This window comes from Thermobia domestica, chromosome 2, assembly GCF_964235325.1.
Source record: "Thermobia domestica chromosome 2, izTheDome1.hap1.1, whole genome shotgun sequence".
Taxonomy (NCBI): Eukaryota; Metazoa; Arthropoda; class Insecta; order Zygentoma; family Lepismatidae; genus Thermobia; species Thermobia domestica.
This window is the reverse complement of record NC_137455.1, coordinates 44,609,137-44,629,602: the sequence shown is the minus strand read 5'-3', so window position 1 is coordinate 44,629,602 and position 20,466 is coordinate 44,609,137. Positions and strand designations below refer to the sequence as shown.

At 36.2% G+C, this 20,466-nt stretch overlaps 1 protein-coding gene across 2 annotated transcripts in view; it reads right to left on the bottom strand.

The window, feature by feature from the left end:
- The window catches only part of LOC145671542 (dipeptidase 1-like), a 718,611-nt gene that overhangs the window by 10,796 nt on the left and 687,349 nt on the right, over positions 1–20,466 (bottom strand). For both annotated transcript variants that reach the window (XM_081740732.1, XM_081740737.1), the window contains 2 exons: positions 13,769–13,844; positions 2,658–2,796 (listed from right to left, as the gene is read on the bottom strand). In XM_081740732.1, coding sequence (XP_081596858.1) covers positions 2,658–2,796; positions 13,769–13,844 — 215 coding nt within the window. The remainder of the gene's footprint in view (positions 1–2,657; positions 2,797–13,768; positions 13,845–20,466) is intronic.

Here is a 20,466-nt window from a genome sequence, read left to right as displayed (position 1 = left end):
AACATCGGGCCTGCTGGATCGCCTTGCTGAACTCCTACACATGAGGATATTTTCCTTTCTTTGTAAAATAGCGTGGATGGATTTGCATAGCTTTGCCAAAAATATGAATAATATTGAGGAATGATTTGTTTAACTTCCTTTAAAATGATGTCTCGTTCAACTGAGTTAAAGGCATTTTTGTAATCGATTTTTAGAATGACCTTGTTCGAATTTTTATTTGCATGTATAAATGTTCGAGTGGCGTGAATGATAGCTTCACTGCCCTTTGGTGTTGCAAATCCCAGTTGATGAGGCTGTAGATACTGAGAACATTGATTGTAGACTGAGGACACTAATAACTTTGATGCCAAACGTCTGAAAACACTGCCGATGGCAATAGGTCTGATTCCCCCGTCCTTCTTCTTTAGGGCGCAGAGGTTAGCTCCAAACAAGTATGAACACACCTCTTGATTTACTCTTCCATTAAGGATGAGATTCATGAATTTCGTGATCTGACTCAAAAGAAAAGATCCTGCTTCACCTGCAGATCTCGAGATTAAGTCTTTAAGATGTTGAGGGGAAATCTCATCTATCCCAGACGCTGAGCCGGACGCAAAATTATTTATGGCTTTCTGAACCATTTCTTCATTTACGTATACAGATGAATCTTGATTAGATGGGGGGTCCGGCATTTCAAGGGCTCTAGATGGAGCCGGGTGCTTGTTCACCAGGCAGTGAAATGTTTCTTCATTGGAAGGTGCCAACGTATCATCAGAAGTTAATAATCTTAAGGCGCCTCTTGTATCAAAGTCTGATATTTTAGACATTATCCTTTTAGCCAAATCAAACTTTGGTTTCGGCCTTTTGGCTGTAACAGGAGGTGTTTCGGGCGCATGTGAATCATTAAGGTTATTTTTGATAATGTTAGTGATTGAAGTTGCAGCACGCTTTTTTGGAATTTTAAGGTGGTAGAAAGCGATAATGAAGAGTTTCTTCCAAGTGCTGAGATCGTTTTGGTCTACACAATCAACGATGGTTGGGGCAAGTTTGTTTGCTACAGCGCTTCTGGCTCCTCTAGGTATTCTCTTTATTATCCATGTATTAGATTTTAATAGTGTTAATTCTTCAGAGAAATCGTTCGAATTATTTAGATCCTCTGTAGAATGCTTCCTCGATTTGTGTATATTTAAACCCTTTCTTGTAGGAAATGTTTTGTTACGGTGAGATCAATCAAAATATTCGTAATCATTGGGATCCATTCCTTTCTGAGATTGTAGAAGGGTTTTCGTTGAAATATTTTTCTCCATTTGTTTGTTGGAGACATTTGAATTATTCTTCATTGTTTCTTCATTGTTGGATTATTTAAACTAAGACTTGAAAAATATTGTTATTGTTGAAGAATTCGATATTTTTTAACTGACATGCAATTTAACGAATAATAACTGACATTCATTTTGCACTATGAAACAAAACACAAAAACAGCACAAAATGAAAAAAAAATTCCACTCTGTTCCCTCAATCACCCACACAGGGTAAAGCACTGCACAAAGAAGACTGCTTCAATTACACAAAAATGCAATGAACGACAAAAGGAAGATGACACCAAACAGCAGACTCACTCCCAGTGCCTATCAGTGCCTGCAAATCATGAAATGTCCTCAGAATCACCAGAACATGTTGAATGTTAAATCAAAACACTCTCCTCATCAATAAACCACACTTTCCCACTCAAAATGAAGCAAATTCACGGAGCGGATCAAAAGCACGTCTATACCGTTTAACAATAACTATACCTAGATTTTGCTTCTTCTATCAAACTAAAATACTTTAAGTGTTTTAAAAGAAAGTACCGACCCAAGTTAACATGTGGGAGATACTAAACGTGGCGTACGCCCATAGTACAGCTCAGTACAGAAATAGTATACAGGTATGTCGTGTTAAAAATTTCAAAAAAATCATTTTAAAAAAATCAAGTCTAACTATGTATTAACTAAACTTTTAAAAATCTTTTTTACATTCCCAAATTAACAATATTATTTCGTCTCCTCTCCCATTTTCATTCGTCAATTATTTTACAATTGTTTCCATTTGTTGACCATCCGTCTCCTGTAGCATAATTAACATAATCATGAGATGCTAAGTTGATATTCCCTTATTAATAGCCTAGGTGAAAGAAAGAGTGACTATCGTGAAGTGATTCAAACATAGGTCTATATATAAAAGGTGAGGTCGATAGAGACATATTGAATGTGTAAAAATATTTAAAAAAAGGAAATTAAGAAAATATATCTGTTTTGGCAGTCTATAAATCATGAGTTGCAAAGAAAATATTGTTTCTAATTAGCAATTAACATCGAGTAATTAACTGAGTGTTTTAGTTTACCATCCCTTTCAGCAGCGAGGTGATATGAGACGTGGACCTACATTTTAACATGGAATCCAAACCACATGAGCTCCTGCCGGGAATCGAACCCAGGTCTTCCATGCCAAAGGAGCGTATGCTAACCGCTTAGCCACGAAGGAGCTCTAAATTCGAATAATTAAGTTTTATGTATTTAGTATAATTGCATAAGAACATGTTAATTGAATTTTATTCAAAGAAGTAAGGAATTACTTCTACTGGTATGAAACCCAGCATTTATGTAATATTTTCTTCTTATTTAATGGAATTTCTTACCTTTTCAACTTCCCTGAGGACTCTCATAAAATTAAGACCAGCTAATTTTTTCAGTTCTTCAGCAGACCATTGACCTGTTTGGATGAGTTCAGCGAAGAGGGCCGGATACCTAGATACGTCTTCCAGTCCTCGTGGGGTACTGAAAACAAAGAAAAAATAATTTTGTTGTGCTACTCATCAAAATACTACACTTGACATGTCCAATTTTTGCTTTTAATACAGTCTCATTCATTCCAGATGGATGCGCGCCAAATATTGGTATTAAACAAACGTAGTTGCGTTCAACGAATGATTTGCAACTTTCAAATCATATCTTAAAATCAACTCAGCATTTCAATGTACAAGATATTCCAAAAGTGTGGAAACACTAAAATAAAATACAAACCTTTCAGAATTGGGAAAAAGGAAAAAGTGATTATAACAGACAAGAGGAAAAATGTTTCGAGACATATGGCACCAACGGCCGCCATCTTGAAATAGCGGGAACTCTTTTAAATGGGGTGCTACATCAAATAGGACTAAACGTTGTCCAGGTATCTAATGATAATCTTTTTGGCTCTACGAAAAACCATCGCAAAGCTTTAACCGATTTTCTTTTGTTTCACGTGACGTAACACGGAATGGCACTAACAAGGGGTGAGCGGATAGAGATCGTGTTGATCTCAGGTGAGCGCAGCAGGAGACATCGCAGACGATTTCAACGCTTGTCATCCAGAATGGGAGCCCATTTCTCATAGTGCAGTGTGGAAAGTTATAGCAAAATTTAAGGAAACCGGGTTAGTGGAAAACAAACTAAAAGCAGGTAGGCCTCGCCCTAAGATGGACGAAGCGATATCCACTGCTGTGTTGGCATCATTCGCGAAAAGTGCCACCCGCAGTACGCGTCGCCTAGCTAAAGAATGTGGTGTATTTCGTACTTTCATCCTGCAAATCGTATTTGTGCATAAATGGCACCCATACAAGATACAGCTATTCCAACATCTAACCGAGAATGATCCAGACCGCCGAATCGAATTCTGTGAGTAGGCCGCGGAACAAATCAGACAGAATCCTCGACTCGCATATGCTGTGCTGATCTCGGACGAGGCCAGTTTTTTTTTTTTTTTTTTTTTTTATGTCAGGTGAGGCGAACAAGCAAAATCGCCGATATTGGTGTGACAACAATCCACACTGGTACGACGATTTTCGGGTCGTTGGCTCTGACAAAGTGATGGTGTAGTGCGATGTGTGGGGTACCCGTGTGGTGGGCCCATTCTTCATCGAGAGCAATTTAAATGCAATTACCTACCGTAACATGCTTGAGAAGGAGATCTTGCCGTCTGTCACATTAGAGGAAAGCTCTTTCCCTTTCTACCAACATGAGGAGGAACCACCTCATTTCGGATTATGTGTTCGTAAGTACATCGATGATCAATTCCCACATAGATGGATGGGCCGCCAAGGACCTGTGAAATGGTCACCGCGTTCCTCAGACCTCACTCCATTGTTTTCTATGGTGCTACGTGAAATCCGTTGTGTATGCTACCAATATCAGGGACATTAACCATCTTCAACGTAGGATTACTGACGCGTGTGCCAGCATTCCTCGGGACTTGCTGGGCAGGGTAATGGATAACTAGCAGCAGCGGATACATTTAACTATTGCTTAGGAGGAACGCCACATTGAACAATTGCTGTAACATTGGTCAGTGGGCCACACATTGCCCGCAGTGTTATCTCTAGGTAAGTGCAAGTTAAAACTTTGCAACGGTTGGTTGTAGAACCAAAAGCATTTCACCACTGCGTTCCTGGAAGACTTTCAGTGCTATTTGATGAATCATACGATAGAGTTCCCATTTAAAAAAGTTCCCGTCATTTCAAGATGGTGTTTGATGATGTCATGTGTCTTAAAATATTTTCCCCTTCGTCTGTTATTATCACTTTTATTCTTTTTCCCAGCTCTGAACGACTTGGATTTTATTTCGGTTTCCACACTTTTGGACCACCCTGTAGTTTCTCTTGTTCATTGACTTGCTATATTCTTTATGTTTTCTAACATCCAGTCCCTACTTTAGCTAAAATTTACTTTTGGCATTTTCTTTTCCTGTTTCCTTTTATATATTTTTTTTAATATTTTTAAATATCTCATAGAGATGTTGATAATCTACTTGACCATCCATCTTTGTGTAATTGAACGTCTATACACAGTATTTGGATGGAGATAATTTTGAGACTATTTATGACATACACTATTTACATTAAAAAATGATCACTTAATTTTGAGATATTTTAAACGCCTTTTCTGTAAGATTACAAACATGACTAATATGACAATTTGTCACTTGATGAACAATCAGTTAACCGTTTTGTAGAATTATGATGACTACTTAGAAAATGTCTAGTGTAAGATTTTATTTTTGTTACAAATTCTGCAACGTATGGGATAGGCCAGCTATTTAAAACAACCGTACATTATCATAAAGATCAGCGAACGAAAAGAATACAATTTCACTTGTTCTATCACACACTGGCTGGTTCATTTCTGAGTAAGACTAAACTTTCACCTTTTCTATCATACACTGGCTGGTTCATTTCTGAGTAAGACTAAACTTTCACTTGCTCTATCATACACTGGCTGGTTCATTTCTGAGTAAGACTAAACTTTCACTTGTTCTATCATACACTGGCTGGTTCATTTCTGAGTAAGACTAAACTTTCACTTGTTCAATCATACACTGGCTGGTTCATTTCTGAGTAAGACTAAACTTCCGAATTCGCTGTTCCGTTGTCATCCTATTTGCGCAAGTTCCACAACTAGCAGTGTGGACACCTAAGCCTCCGAGATTTTTATCAAAAAAGTGATTCAATATCTCATGCAACGTTATACATAAGAATGAAGACATTCCATTATTTCTTACTTGTTAGAAAATTAAAATTAATAAACAAACTGAACTGTATGAAGCGTTAAATTCCACTCTGTCCAACACAGTGGATGGATCAGGTCGAAGCACAGCTTCCCATGGTTTCCTCCGTTCCTCGCTATATTCGTGTCTGCTCGGATTTATCCGGAAGAAAATATTCCTGGTACCACCGATAACAACTGAATGTTGCAAGGCGTTGCACCTCTGCAGAACAGACGATATGGAGCTGGAATACAGTAAGGGTAGTGATGGGATTTTTTCCCAAAGAAACTACAGGGATTAGAATAATATAAATCTTACTTGAAGATTCATGGGGAAATCACTGCTGCTGTGGATTCTTCAGGAAAAGTGTGGAAATCTACACAAAATTTTCTAAATATATTTGCAAGCTGACAGGACTGAACTGATGTTGCTCGAAGTCTTACGAAAGTTGTTGAGGATAAAAGAACCCATTTCAATTCTATAAATAGGTAAATTATATGTTTTCTCTGGTGAACCGAAAGCCACAGAAAAATGACTTAAGGGACTGCGAGCCCCGAGTTTGACATGTCTGTTCTAAAAGATCTGCTGTTATCTACGTCTCACTAGGACGGGAGAAGGCATAACCTTCCCAAGTTCTGGAAATAAAATGCCATTATAAGTTTAATGTAAAAAAAAATTTACTAATCTAAATCAGAAAGCCAAACTATCTAAAACAGCTAGAAACACTAACTGGTACAAGCTGAAGCTTCATATAAACAATATATTACATAAATACAATGTACTGTACTCGTATTTAGACATCCAATTCTTGAAAGTGGAAGAATAGTGGAAGTAGACAATCAACTATTATCTCGAGTGCCATTAAATCGTAACAGCTTATTGCAATCGTTTACTTAATTTTATATGCTTTCTACACGATTGCATGTATTACCCTTATATTCTATATGGAGGAAAAAAAATGGAAAAAGGCATTCCTGGCTCACCATCTCATAGCATCTTGATGTAGCCCATCACCTTGCAATATTCTACTTACTATTATATGCCATTCCAACATCTACTTGCAGTGCACTCCTTACAATTAGCACCTTGTCAAGGTTATTGTGATTAGACTGAACTTCTTAGGAGATATAAATAGCACGGACCAAGTTTCAGCATACAGTAGGACGTCGATAATCCGAACGTCAAAAATCCGAACGCAGTCTCTAGAAGCTAGTGGCAGTACACTAATTCAATTTTCTTTATGTGAAGTCAGTGTTTTTACAAAAGCTCATTCATATGTAATTGTTTGTCACACACATTTTTATTTTTACTTTACCTTATGTGTATACAACTTAAATTTTAAGTGTGAGTTACAAGGACTGTGTAATTTAGTGTACGAGCAGGTTCTTCAGAAACATTAAATGTAAGTAGCCTTACGTACGGTATTGTAATTACTGTATGCACTGTATAACCACTGTATCGATAAAAGAGCATACTGTACAATATATTTAAGCCTAAATGGCATTTCTTGGTCATTTTCGAAAATCCGAACAATCTGAAAATCTGAACTACTAGTGGTCCCAATTAGTTCGGATTTTCGACTTCCTACTGTATATTTAGCAATACGTGCATAAGTAGTATCTCAAATGACTCAACAAAGATTGTCCAATGTCCTTCATACCATCATATCTAGTCTACTAAGGAAATCAATCATTTTTTAGTAATCTTCAAGATGTTTTAACTTGATATAATAAAGAAATTAAAAATTATAGAAGTAAATAAAATGAAAACTTTAAAACATTAACTAAGTAAGTATAGGCTTCACTTAGAAGAAGGTGCAGAGAGTTAAAAAGCGGATTCGGGTACAAAAGAAGCATCGCTGCCAAAGCATCACGGACATAAATGTTGCCTGGCCAAAACCTCATGGGTTAATATCTTGTCTGGCCAATACCTTGTCGTCCAAAATATCACTGGACAAAATATCACCTTGCCAAATCTAGACTCGACAGAACTTTGCGGAATGAAATCTACGTAATAAAATTATAGTTAATATAATCTAGTCTGGATTTTGGCAAGGTCAGATTTCGTCCCGCGAAATTTTGTACGGCAAGGTATTGGTCAGACGAGATATTTATTCAGGAAGGATTTGGCCAGGCGATATTTTTGGCCGTGATCAGCTGTGTTTCGGCCGCAAGGGTTTGTACCCAATCTCGCTGTTGCACTTCATACACTTGTGTCTATTTAGCCTATTTCTTTGTCTACACCTGATTGTTCATTTACATAATCTTAATGTAATTTAAGGATTTTATTTGATCAATAAATTTTAAGCTAAACCGGAGATATTATGTTTAGATTCGGTACGATTGATATGGTCGAGAAATGTAAGCCGACGATCGCAAAGCGTATCTCGTGCTAGTTTAAATCCCTTTGAGGACATGTATATTATTCATTCGTTTTTCATTGTGTTCATTACCCTGAAAAAATAGAATTCTAGGACTTACAAATAAATTTTTAAAAAAATATTGGTAGGACCTGGTGGAAGAAGGGCGTATTCCTTATTTTGAGGGGAAAAAAAGCAGTAAAAGTTTTCTGAGAATAAAAGAAAATGCCATGCTGGAAAGCCATGCTGTTCAACACGAGAGAATCCAGGATTACCATGAACTAAAAACACATACATTATCTGCAATGAGAGGAGAATGCACTGAGAATCTTCGTTTTGAGAGAAATTTTGAAACTTTTTTTTTTTCCACAGCCTTTGAACAAGCGCTTCATTAGAGACTAATTTATATATTTTACTCCTCATGGAGAGTCGCGCGAGCCCGCGGCCTCTTTCTGGATCCCCACTGGACGATACCTGGACAATCGTCACTGCAATGTTTGTCTATCTAGCTGCCTAGTGAGTTTTGCTTAATGAGTCAGTTTTTATAAAATTAGATTAAGTGCAGTAGACCCTTTTTAATTTCCTGTGTACATAATTCATAAGTATGTAGTGATAACTTAGAAAAAGATGAGTAAAAACTTTAGGTTTCTTAATAAAAATAACTTTGCATATACTGTTAGTATGTATATCCTCACTATATATAAAACTACATGAGCTGACATAAATTATTGAGCACTTCCTGTAGGGCTACAATGATTAAATTTGGCATGATTGTAGCTTTCCGGAACTAACCCACAGGAAAATTGTTAAAAGTGAATATTTTTATTTTTTAGGGGGTCTAAAGAGGGGATAAAAAATTTCCCCATGTTATTTAAATGGACCTTTTTTTGGACTTATAATCTCATGTTTTAGGTACTTAGAATTGGAATAGAAACTTGAAATTCGGTATGCTTACACATTTTCGTTAGCACTACCTAAGTAACTCAGTACAAGTAAAAAATTCCGACCTTAGAGTGGTTTTATAGGGAACTGAAAAATCTTTCCCATGTTATTTATATGGGACACCTTTTACACCCTCAAATTATTGACCACTTCCTGCAGGGCTACAATGATTAAATTTGACATGATTATAGCTTTTCGGGACAAACCCACAGGAAAATTGCCAAAAGTGAATATTTTTAATTTTTAGGGGTTTTAAAGAGGGGATGAAGAATTCCCCCATGTTATTTAAATGAGACTTTTTCTGGACCTATAATCTCATGTTTTAGGTACTTAGAATTGGAATAAAAACTTCAAATTCGGTATGCTTGTACGTTTTCGTTAGCTTTACCTAAGTGAATCATCAGAAATGAAAATTTCTAACCGTAAAGTGGTTTTATGGGGAACTGAAAAATCTTTCCAATGTTATTTATATGGGACGTCTTCTATACCCCAAAATGTTTAGGCACTTCCGGCAAGATTAGAATGATGAAATTTGGCATGATTGTAGCCTTCCGGGACTAACCGACAGAAAAATTGCCAAAAGTAAAAAATTCCAACTTTAGAGTGGTTTTATAGGGAACTGAAAAATCTTTCCCATGTTATTTATATGGGACACCTTTTACACCTTCAAATTATTGAGCACTTCCTGTAGGGCTACAAGATTAAATTTGATATGATTGTGGCTTTTCGGGACAAACCCACAGAAAAATGCCAGAAGTGAATATTTTTAATACTTAGGGGTTCTAACGAGGGAATGAAGAATTTCCCCATGTTATTTAAATGGACCTTTTTTTGACGTATAATCTCATGTTTTAGGTACTTTGAATTGGAATAAAAGCTTGAAATTCGGTATGTTTCTACGTTTTCGTTAGCTTTCCCTAAGTGCATCATCAGAAATGAAAATTTGCAACCGTAGATTGGTTTTATGGAGAACTGAAAAAATCTTTCGCATGTTCTTTATGTGGGACGTCTTCTAAACCCTAAAATGTTTAGGCACTTCCGGTATGATTAGAATGATGAAATTTGGCATGATTGTAGCCTTTGAGAACTAACCGTGAAAAAATTGCCAAAAGTGATTTATTTAAAAAAAAAATTTTCTGAGGTCGAAAGGGGATGAAGAAATTCCTATGCTATTTAAATGGGCGTTTTCTTGGGATACAAAATCTTATCTTGCAGATAGTTGAGATAGAAAAAAAAAGAAAGTCGGTAGAATTCCGCTCCGCTGCAGCTGCCTTTGTCCCCACTTTGAACTCGTATTGCATACACGCCCTTATGATGCTCTGTGGAGGTCTCATTCACTCTGTTCTTACGCAAGTTCACAATGTAACTGAACTACCATAACCAGGTAGTATGCTGCACATACGCAGAACAACAGCTGACCTTCGTCTTATCCTCATTCGCATTCAACTCACGGTGGGAGGTCCAATTGAACACAGACCTCCACAAAAGCGACAGAACTTTCTTGCTTACCTTTATAAATTAACAGAAATAAAAAATTCCAACTTTGGTGGGGTTTATTTATAGGAACTCCTTTTATATCTCAAAATTATTGGGCAATTTCTTTAGGATTACAATGATTAAATTTGGCATGCCAAAGGAAAATTGCCAAAAGTGAATATTTTTAGTTTTTAGGGGATTTTTGAAACGGGTATTACGGAACGTGTTTGTTACAGTTGCTTTATATGTTGTATTCTTGTTGATCTCTTGTTAAAATGCACGGTTATTGTTACCTTAAGTTATCATTATAGTGGTTGCTGTTAATTGTTTAATAGTAATACTTGATAGTAACATAAGAGTCTACGCAAAAAGAAATCCCTTTAAGCTTCTTTATGGAGAATGCTTGGTGCCTGTTCAAATACAATTCATATTGAACTTCATTTTCACACTATGATACGAACCTTCCCAGACACAAATACCACTTACGTTCCAGTTTTTTTTAGTATACGAAAGATATGACGAAGCAAAAGCTTTCATTCAAAGGAGTATGCGTGTAGCAGGATACCACAGGGGTGGTGTGGAAATACTACAAAGTTACAAGAAAAATAATCGACCTTTGTCTTACAAATATGCAAGAGTTATGATCGAACAAAAATCCCAGATTTCTTTTTTGAAAATTATAAATAAGAAAAAAAAACCTCTGAAAATGAGAATCCAACATCATCATTCATTATATAATAAGTCGATAAATTGTGGTTGACAAAACAAAGGTTGCTATAAAAAAATAAACTGTGAGTTATTAAGCAGAGTATTAAGGAGCAAAGGATGATAAATATGAGATCTGGGATGTTGGGCCGATTTAAGGAAACATTAAGAATAAATGCACGAACATATGACATGCGAGGCCGTAGGCCGAGCAAATACGGGGGTCTGGGGGCTAAGCCCTCAGCTGGCCAAAGGCTAGTCTTAACTATATATAAAACTACATGAGCTGACATAAATTAAAAGGATACTTCCGGTTGACGTGGAAAGTTGAAATTTGGCATGATTGTAGCTTTTCGGGACCAACCCACAGGAAAATTATCAAAACTCAATAATTTTAATTTTTAGGTGATCTAAAGGAGGGATGAAGAATTTCCCCATGTTATTTAAAGGATTTTTTTTTTTACCTATAATCTCATGTTTTAGGTACTTGGAATTGGAATAAAAACTTGAAACTCGGTATGCTTGTATGTTTTCGTTAGCGTTACCTAAGTAAATAAGTAAAAATAAAAATTTCCAACTTTAGAGTGGTTTTATGGAGGACTGAAAAATCTTTCCCATGGAACACCTTTTATACCCTAAAATTATTGGGCACTTCCTGTAGGGATACAATGATTAAATTTGATATGATTGTAGCATTTCGGGACTAATCGATAGAAAAATTGCTAAAAGTGAATATTTTTAATTTTTAGGGGGTCAAAAGGGGAGATGAAGAAATTCCCCATGTTATTTAAACGGGCCATTTTTTTGAGCTATTATCTCATAATTTAGGTACTTGGAACTCGAATAAAAACTTGAAATTTGGCATGCTTATACGTTTTCGTTAGCGTTAACTAAGTGAATGGCTAAAAGTAAAAATTTTGAACTGTAGAGTGGTTTTATGGGAAACTGAAAAATCTTTCCCATGTTATTTATATGGGACATCTTCTTACACCCAAAAATGTTGAGGCACTTCCGGCAGTATTAGAATGAAATTTAGCATGATTGTAGCCTTCTGGGACTAACCTACAGGAAAGTCACCAAAAGTGAATATTTTTAGTTTTTAAGGGGTCTAAAGGGCTATGAAGAAATTCCCATGTTATTTAAATGGGTGTTTTCTTGGGATACAAAATCTTATTTTTTAGAAAGTTGAAATAGTGAAAACAAAAATTGAAATTTTGTAAAATTATGGATTTAAGAGGTGCAAGGCTGTAGCCCGAGTAAACGTGAGGGTCAGGGGTCGAAGCCCCCAACTGGGCCAAATTAAGGAAATGTAGTTAAATAGCAAATGCACAAAATTCACTCTTGATGCAAAGGCTGATAATTAAGAGGTGCGAGGCCGTAGGCCGAGCAAACGCGCAAAGGTCTGGAGGCGGAACCCCCAGCTAGCCAAGAGGCAGGTATGAGTAAATCGATGATCGACAGATCCAGGGCGCAGTAAAACTAGTTACGTCACTGGATGACTGACGATAGAACAAAATATCCAAGTTCATCATTGTATTTTCAATGCAGAACAAAATATTTTCAATGTTAATCGTACATCGAAGAAGACGTTACCGGTATGTCAAATACAATGTTAATCAATGTACAGGGTTTTCATAAAGTATGAACGGATTTAATTCGCTTATAATTTACATAAAAATGCTCATATTGAAATCAAATAAAGTGCAAACGGTAGCGGAAGGATAAAATGTTTACCTGTAATCTGCACCAGCTCAGTTCATTCACCGCCACACCTCCAACTGGGCGCCGTCTAGGAATCGACTTCTGTGGGCTGTTGATGATGCTTTCCCTTACCCTGCTCACTGTTGCAGGCGATGTTGGCGGCCTCCCACTTCGAGGACGGTCCAGGACGCTTCCTGTCTCCAAGAACTTAGCATGCCACTTTCGGATTGCACTCTCAGTCGGTGCCGGCTTTTTGAACTCTTTGGTGAACTTTCGACACACCAGAATTGGTGATTTTAGCTCTGCGTACCACAGAACACATTGCGCTTTCTCTTTCACCGACGCCATCTTTGATACGGTAAAAAAAATAGTCTTCTCAGAGGAGTTTTTCATTTATTTATTTCTTTAAAAGACACAGACACCAATACAGCTCACAACTTACTTTTAACAGTCAACATTGAAACAACAATGAAAACAACAATGGATGGAATTTGGTAAGAAACTGACCCTTGCCCTCCCTCTCCCTCTCTAAACGTGTTCAGAGTTGCCGCTTATCTAACAGTGTTGCCAAGTAAAAATTTAATCCTTCCGCTACCGTTTGCACTTTATTTGATTTCATTATGAGCATTTTTATGAAAATTATAAGCAAATTAAATCCGTCCAGGCTTTATGAAAACCCTGTATTTGACATACCGGTAACGTCTCCTTCGATGTCGACCATGGTTGTTTACTACTAAACTAACATTACTGAGCAACAAGATCTGTGATTGGAGCTGAGAAATAAGGTGGGGTGTTTATAACCAAAGAATATTCGAAGCACTTACAATAAGTCAACAAGCGATAGATTCTACACCCATTAGAAATGTAAGATCATGAATCGGGGGCCTAGATACAACATTTAGATAGCACAGAGAAATCCAAACTACTGACAACAGATAACAAAATCTTTCACATAATGCACGAAAAAACTTTCTCACGACGAGAGGGATAGTCTCTTCTTCCACCATATTTTTAAAATTTATTTTGAGAGGAAAAGTTCTACTTACAAATTTATTCCGTCATAACCAGCTCCAAGCCCAACATAATCTGTTCCTGCGACATCTCTGATATGATTGATGTGTGCTGAAAATAGAAGATAGAAAACATTCAGGAATTATATTCAAGTCCTATTATTGCAAACTTGACTAAAAGCTTAGGAGAGTTAAAAGTTTATGAAAGCAGAATCGTTAATCGATCATAGCATTAATTTCAATAGTGTATTTTTTGCATACATATTTAAAATATATGATTACGATATTATGATATTATGATATTTTGATAATCTATTGGTAAGAGTGGAAATGAACCTTCAGAACTAAGGAGACAATCCAAAAATAGATACGGTCTGATCGTACCATGTCTAGGCTACCGTTTATTTGCCGCCCCTTATTGCGGAATTAACCCTCTCCCACAATATTTTAACAATACTGTATTTGAAAACGGGTTCTATTGCCATTTAAACCCTCTAAAGCAGGAATGCAAATAAGCAACAAAATTTTACTAGCCCAAGGAAAAAGCCACTACCCACACTCCACAATAGAAATAATTTACTTACCTTCGGTATAACATTAAATACTCGCCCGCACGGATGAACCACTCACCTTGGGCGAGTGGTTATTTACATCCCTGCTCTAAAGTATGTTTGAAAACTTAATATTTTACGACAAAATTATTTTTTTTAAAGATAAACACTTAAATTTAATTATAGTAGAGAGATTTTCTATAGGTTGTCCAAGCTCATTAAGCAGACGACATAACCCTCACCTGCCCATCTAAATATCGAGATCGTAAGTCAGCTGATCCGTTTTTTTTTTTTTTTAGTATTTTCTGTGACCTTGAAGCGCATAGCATAAGTAAAATATGAAATGAAATGAAGTCTTTCAGTTTAACGTTCCACGATTATGGTCGTTAGGTGAAAGAAGACGATGATTAAAGCAAGTGAATGATTATGGAAGAATTGGCGATATGAGTATGTGGGAGGAAACAGGAGTACTCCGAGAAGCTCCACGGACACGGTGTGTGCACCACAAACTTAGGCCCACTTGGCCGGGAACGAACCAGAGACCCCACACACGACAGGTAACTAATCTACCACTGAGCCACAGCACCCCTCCGTAATACAAATATAGTATAGTTGATAAAGCAAAAGATACCTTGTCGACTATTTTAGCCTGACATGTTCGAAGAATTATCATAGAACTGCGCTCTAAAATAATTAATATAGACCTATATTTATTTTTTGTTCATCAAGTTCATATGTAATGGTTGTAAACGTTTACCCTGCTTTGTACCCAGCTAATTCAATAAATATTAGAAAACGTTCACAGGGCACTCCATTATTTAGAACAGGTGTTCTCAAACTTTTTTTCGACGTGGAGTTAAATTGTCAATGATAATAATGCTCAAGGAACTACATCATGTTGTCTTTGTGCTATAATAAAACATAATAATATTAATATCGACAAAGTGTTTGTAAAATAATTTATTTGCAATCTGAACAAGTTTACTACGAGCATGCCTATTTTTCAAACACCAAACTTGAAAATTGTTTTTTTAATGAAATGAGTGACGCTGCTTTCCTACCCTGCCTAATTCTTTTATTTTCGACTTGATCGCAGATAGTCGAAGTTTTGTGTGAGTCAGATTCAGTATTTAGTCAATTGCGGTACCTTGATTTTGTCATTGTAGTATACAAGGAAATCCCTGCTTACATATTAAGTGCTAACAAATGGAAGAACCAGGATAGCCTTCGCAAATAATTCAGGATACTATTCCTTACTACTGCACCAAAACTCCGCTAATCGAAGTTTTTGAAACGTACTTTGTACTTTAGAATCAGATATGATATTAAGTTTCTCATGAACTTAGGAGGTTTTACAGAAATTATAAAGGGATTCTTCGTCCAGGAAGGCTCTTGCACGTTTGGTTCTAGTTCTTTCGGAAAGTTGCGCGAGAGACTCACGCAGAACATCAAAATGTTGGATTATTTCATCATATAGGTCATCTGGAACCTGATTACGACCTCATTCTTCACATAATTCTTGAGGTACAGGAAAACACATCACTAAACGGTTGCGAACAGCTGCTCCAAAACTGAGATTTCCTCTCGAATGCAAATATTTTGTCATGAGCTCAGAATATCGTGATATTTTGCCCTTGTAGTCCCTGAATAGTGTCGTTTATTTTAACAAAATTATCTGCCAAGTAGGCAAGTCTGACGACTTAGTACTTATCACGCATACAGTGTAGCAAGTCAAATGGGTGGTCTTCTAAAAATAGCACTCATTTCATCTCTCAATTAAAACAGTCGAACTAATGTTTTCCCACGTGATAAGCAGGGCTGTTGTCCTAAAATCTTCAGAGGATATATGCTGTTTTGTGATCAGCTATTACCATTATAAGAGACATTGAAGGCATCTTTTAATGAACAATGCAAATCGTATATATTAATTAATTCAATTAAAATAGGAAGGAATACATTGCTGTTTACAGTCTAAAAGCATTTCATGCTATTTTCTTGATGACACTACTTACTTAAATCACATCATTAATAACATAAATGAGTGTAGGTATGAAGAAGGAACAACTTACTCCGAGAAGGAACAGAAAAAAAAATCCCGCCGGATTTTGTTTTTTCATGACTCGTATATTTGAACACTTGCTAAGAATATAAGAGAAAAAAGTGATATAGTTAGTTTATCATTGGAGATCATACCCCGATCAGATAAATAAATAAATAAATAAATATAAAGAAAGCAAAAGTAGAAAGTACTATGCGCTTTGAAGCAGAAGATACACTCTCCTTACTAAGACTAAGCAGAGGGTATACAACGTGTATCGCCGTGTACCCCCGTGGAGAAACAAAGTTACGTGGATGCTCCTCATGTCTTTATAGATAATCTTAAAAAGTCGAGGCAGTGTTAGTAATTTCATGCATTTTATCTTCACGGAATCATAGAGAACTTTCTTAGATGAAGTAGCATTTTCTTTACATCAAGCACATGACAATGAAGAATGCAGTGACTGTTAGTGCAACTTGTAGAAACTTCATCTATTCATGACACAGCACCAGCAATTTTCATCACCATTGCTCTTACCCTATCGGTACAAACGTCAATGCACTTGTTCCATGGTATGTTGTTTTCGGTTAAAATGTGTTTAGAACATTCAATATTTCCTCTCTCGTTGCTTGACTTGTTAGTAGTTCACACAGAAGGTCTTAACGGGTCTAGGAAAATTCGGTGTAGGAAAGTTCGGTGTAAGAAAACTCGGTGTGGGGAAATTTAGCTGTAAGGTAGATTCGGTGTAATACATATTGAATATTACCTTTTACCATAATTTACTTCATATTGTGAAACGAAAACCATAAAATGTAACGAACAAAATATTATTACCTATTTCAAGAAAAGCAAATTATATATATATATATATATATATATATATATATATATATATATATATATATATATATATATATATATATATATATATATATATAAATATTTTTTTTTTTTTTTGCCTTGAGTCCAATACCTCTTGCATGTCTTTTGCGGGGTATTACTATAAATTGCTTTCCATCACACAATGAAGCTGACACCTTTTGTCAGAAATAAAACAATTACAGGTATAAGTTCAGAGAATAGTTATAGAAACAACTAAAAACACCTTTCATATAGTACATCATAGATCATATACAGGGTGATTTTTTTAAACTCACGGATTTCATTTGGGTCTAGAATTTTTAAATGAAGTTTGATTTTCATGCGGGTTTTGGCAAATGATCAAGGAAGGATGGGAGATTTATAGAATTTTGTTTACTGGTTTAAGTTTATTTAGGGTAATATCGGCCACTCCTCTAGAAAAACAGCAAATATTCGCCAGTGTACGTTACAATTGGAATTAGGAGAGGTGCGGTGTGGAGATTTGAGTTACTTCGTTAGATGGCAACCTAGCGAAGGTCAATAAGAAACAGGAAACTGGTCGTTGTATTGAGAATTATGCTGTGCTACTGTATCAATATGATCAGGACACAGTTACAATAATGTACTCTTTGGAGCAACATTATTTTATCGTTAAAAAGGTTTTGGAGAACGGATTCTGTTGTTGCTACGCAAAAGGCATTTACACGCAACTTTGCCTCACGTTCTGCTTCAAACATGTACATAATATGGTCGTTAGTGAATAAGTTGCAAGAAACAGGACCGCTTCTGAGTGAGACAGGGAAGCATCGGACCTCGTTGGCGGATGTTGTGGAAGATGTCAGTTACCGACTCTTTAAGTCGCCCAACAAATCTTTCTGTCGTTTGTGACAGAGCATCTATAGCGAGAAACCGGCTATAGCTATTCAACATATGATTTATGTGTATTACCACTAACACTTAATTTGTATTCTAATACTTAATTTGTATTCTTCAATTTCGCTTCAAATATTCAATATCTCATTCGAACTGTAAGGTACACTGGCGAATATTTGCTGTTTTTCTTGCGACCTGATCGATATTACCCCGGATGAATTTAAACCAGTAAACATAGTCCCATAAATCGCCCATCCTTCCTTGATCATTTGTAACAAATCGAATGAAAATCGAACTTCAATTAGAAATTCTAGAGCCAAATGAAATCCGTGAGTATTAATATAATCACTCTGTATATACATATGTAAGATGCAAAAATATGTTGATCAAAAAAGTCTTAGTGGAACGGGCAATATAAAGCAGGATGGTTTTATCAGATAATAGTTGTACTAATAGTTGACTTCTCCTCCAATCAGACACTTCAGTTTGTTTGCCTTAAGTTAAGGCAAACAAGTACTGCAACCCTATTGACACCTTATTGACTTCTCCTCCAGTCAGGCGTAGATCCTTTAGTTGAGGCATTTATTTTTACACATTTCAGTAACATAAATAAACTATGTCGTTTTTGAAGACTTTAGATTTAAATATTTATTTATAAAATAGACATAAAATCATTAGAACATTTTTGGAAAAAACAATTTTCAACTTTACCCGTCCAGTAACCTACATTTATTTTATTTATTTATTTATTTAACAATTACCAGATACAGTTCTGACGCCATTTTATACTGGATATCTAACAATAACAATAACAACAATGGAAAGGATTTGGGAATGTATCGGCCAGGGCCTGTTTTAGTAGGTACCATCCCGGCATTTGCCTGGTAGGATTGAGGATTCGCTTCGCTACTTTTATTTTTGGAAGTAGAAAATTCTAGAATACATCCTCTAAAACAGCATAAAAACTTAAGTTTTAAATTCAATCTCGATTGGTAGCGATGGTCGCTTCGCTAAATCACACGAACGGACATCGAAAAACAAATTTCTCGTCATGTAAGGGCCATGGAATGTTAAAATCCGTTGAAATGTAGAATTCAAATTATTTCAGGAACACCATTTTTTAAATTCCTTATAGTAGACAGTAAAATTATGTTCTACACAAAGTTTGAATTTAAAACTAATATTCTCATTTGCCTTCAAACTTAAGTTTCTAATGGATTCTATGCTCTACAACAAATATTTCTTTACACCTAGCATTCCCCACACCGAATTTTCCGTACACCAAATTTTCTGTGCGCCGAATTTTCTTACACCGAATTTTCCTACACCGAATTTTCCTGCTCCCCTTCTTAACAATGAGGTTCATGTTGGTATCTGACGAAGACAGGTAATACTGCCAAGTGGGTAAAACTCAATTCAAGGGTACACATCTGTTACCGTGATTTTTATCAGAAGATTTGCTTCTTCCCTGGAGATCGTTCTACGTAAGTGCCCACATCATCCTCTGGTGAGTTAGTCATACTTCATCTGGGGTTCTTGGTTCAATCCCAGCTCGCGCCAAATTAGCTTTTTGGTGGACAAACACCGTGTGCATGGATTTTCTCGGGGTTTTCCCGTTTCCTCCTACTTTCTTCATTCCACCATTTCATTCATTTCTCATCATTAGCGTCTCCTTTAGCCTAACCGGCATAACCGTGGAACGCAAATCTCAAAAATTTTATTTTTTCCTTAAATACTCATATTATGTTAAGAGACCTAAAATAGCTTACCATTCCCATTTTTACAAATATTACTATTGTCTCCGCATGTACCACAGAACTTCAAAGCTTGAACCAGATGCCATTGCAAAAGAAATTGTTTCAGTCCATAAGTGGCGATAGTTCTACGTAGCTCTGTAATGCTTTTAAAGATGTCCATGTTGACTGACCTGTAAACTAGTTGACAACTAATTAAAATGTGTACCCTTGAAATGAGATCGTGTAAGTCGTATCGCCTAGGGGTTGGCGCTGATAACAACTATGACAAATGAGGGGGAGAGTCGCGTAGCCTCTCGCGTGGAAAAATCAAGTATGACTAATTGGTCAGGTGGAACGATCTCCATGAAAGAAGCAAATCTTCTGCTGACAATCACGATAACAGATGTGTACCCTTGAATTGAGTTTTACCCAAATCTTTTAGTCAATGAGATATTGTGCAATTTCGTGGAGGGGGGGATATAAAACGTATGTGAATACAGAATGTACCTAAATCAAAATTCTAAAATATGTATTTCTGCATATGTTTCCTGTAAAAAAAAAAAAAAAAGTATTGGTAGTCTATAGAAAGTATTCAAGTTCCTACATACTCTGCTCGTGTTTATAAAGAAAATACATTCCTAGCGAAACAAGCAAAAGAAATATGGAATTTATAAT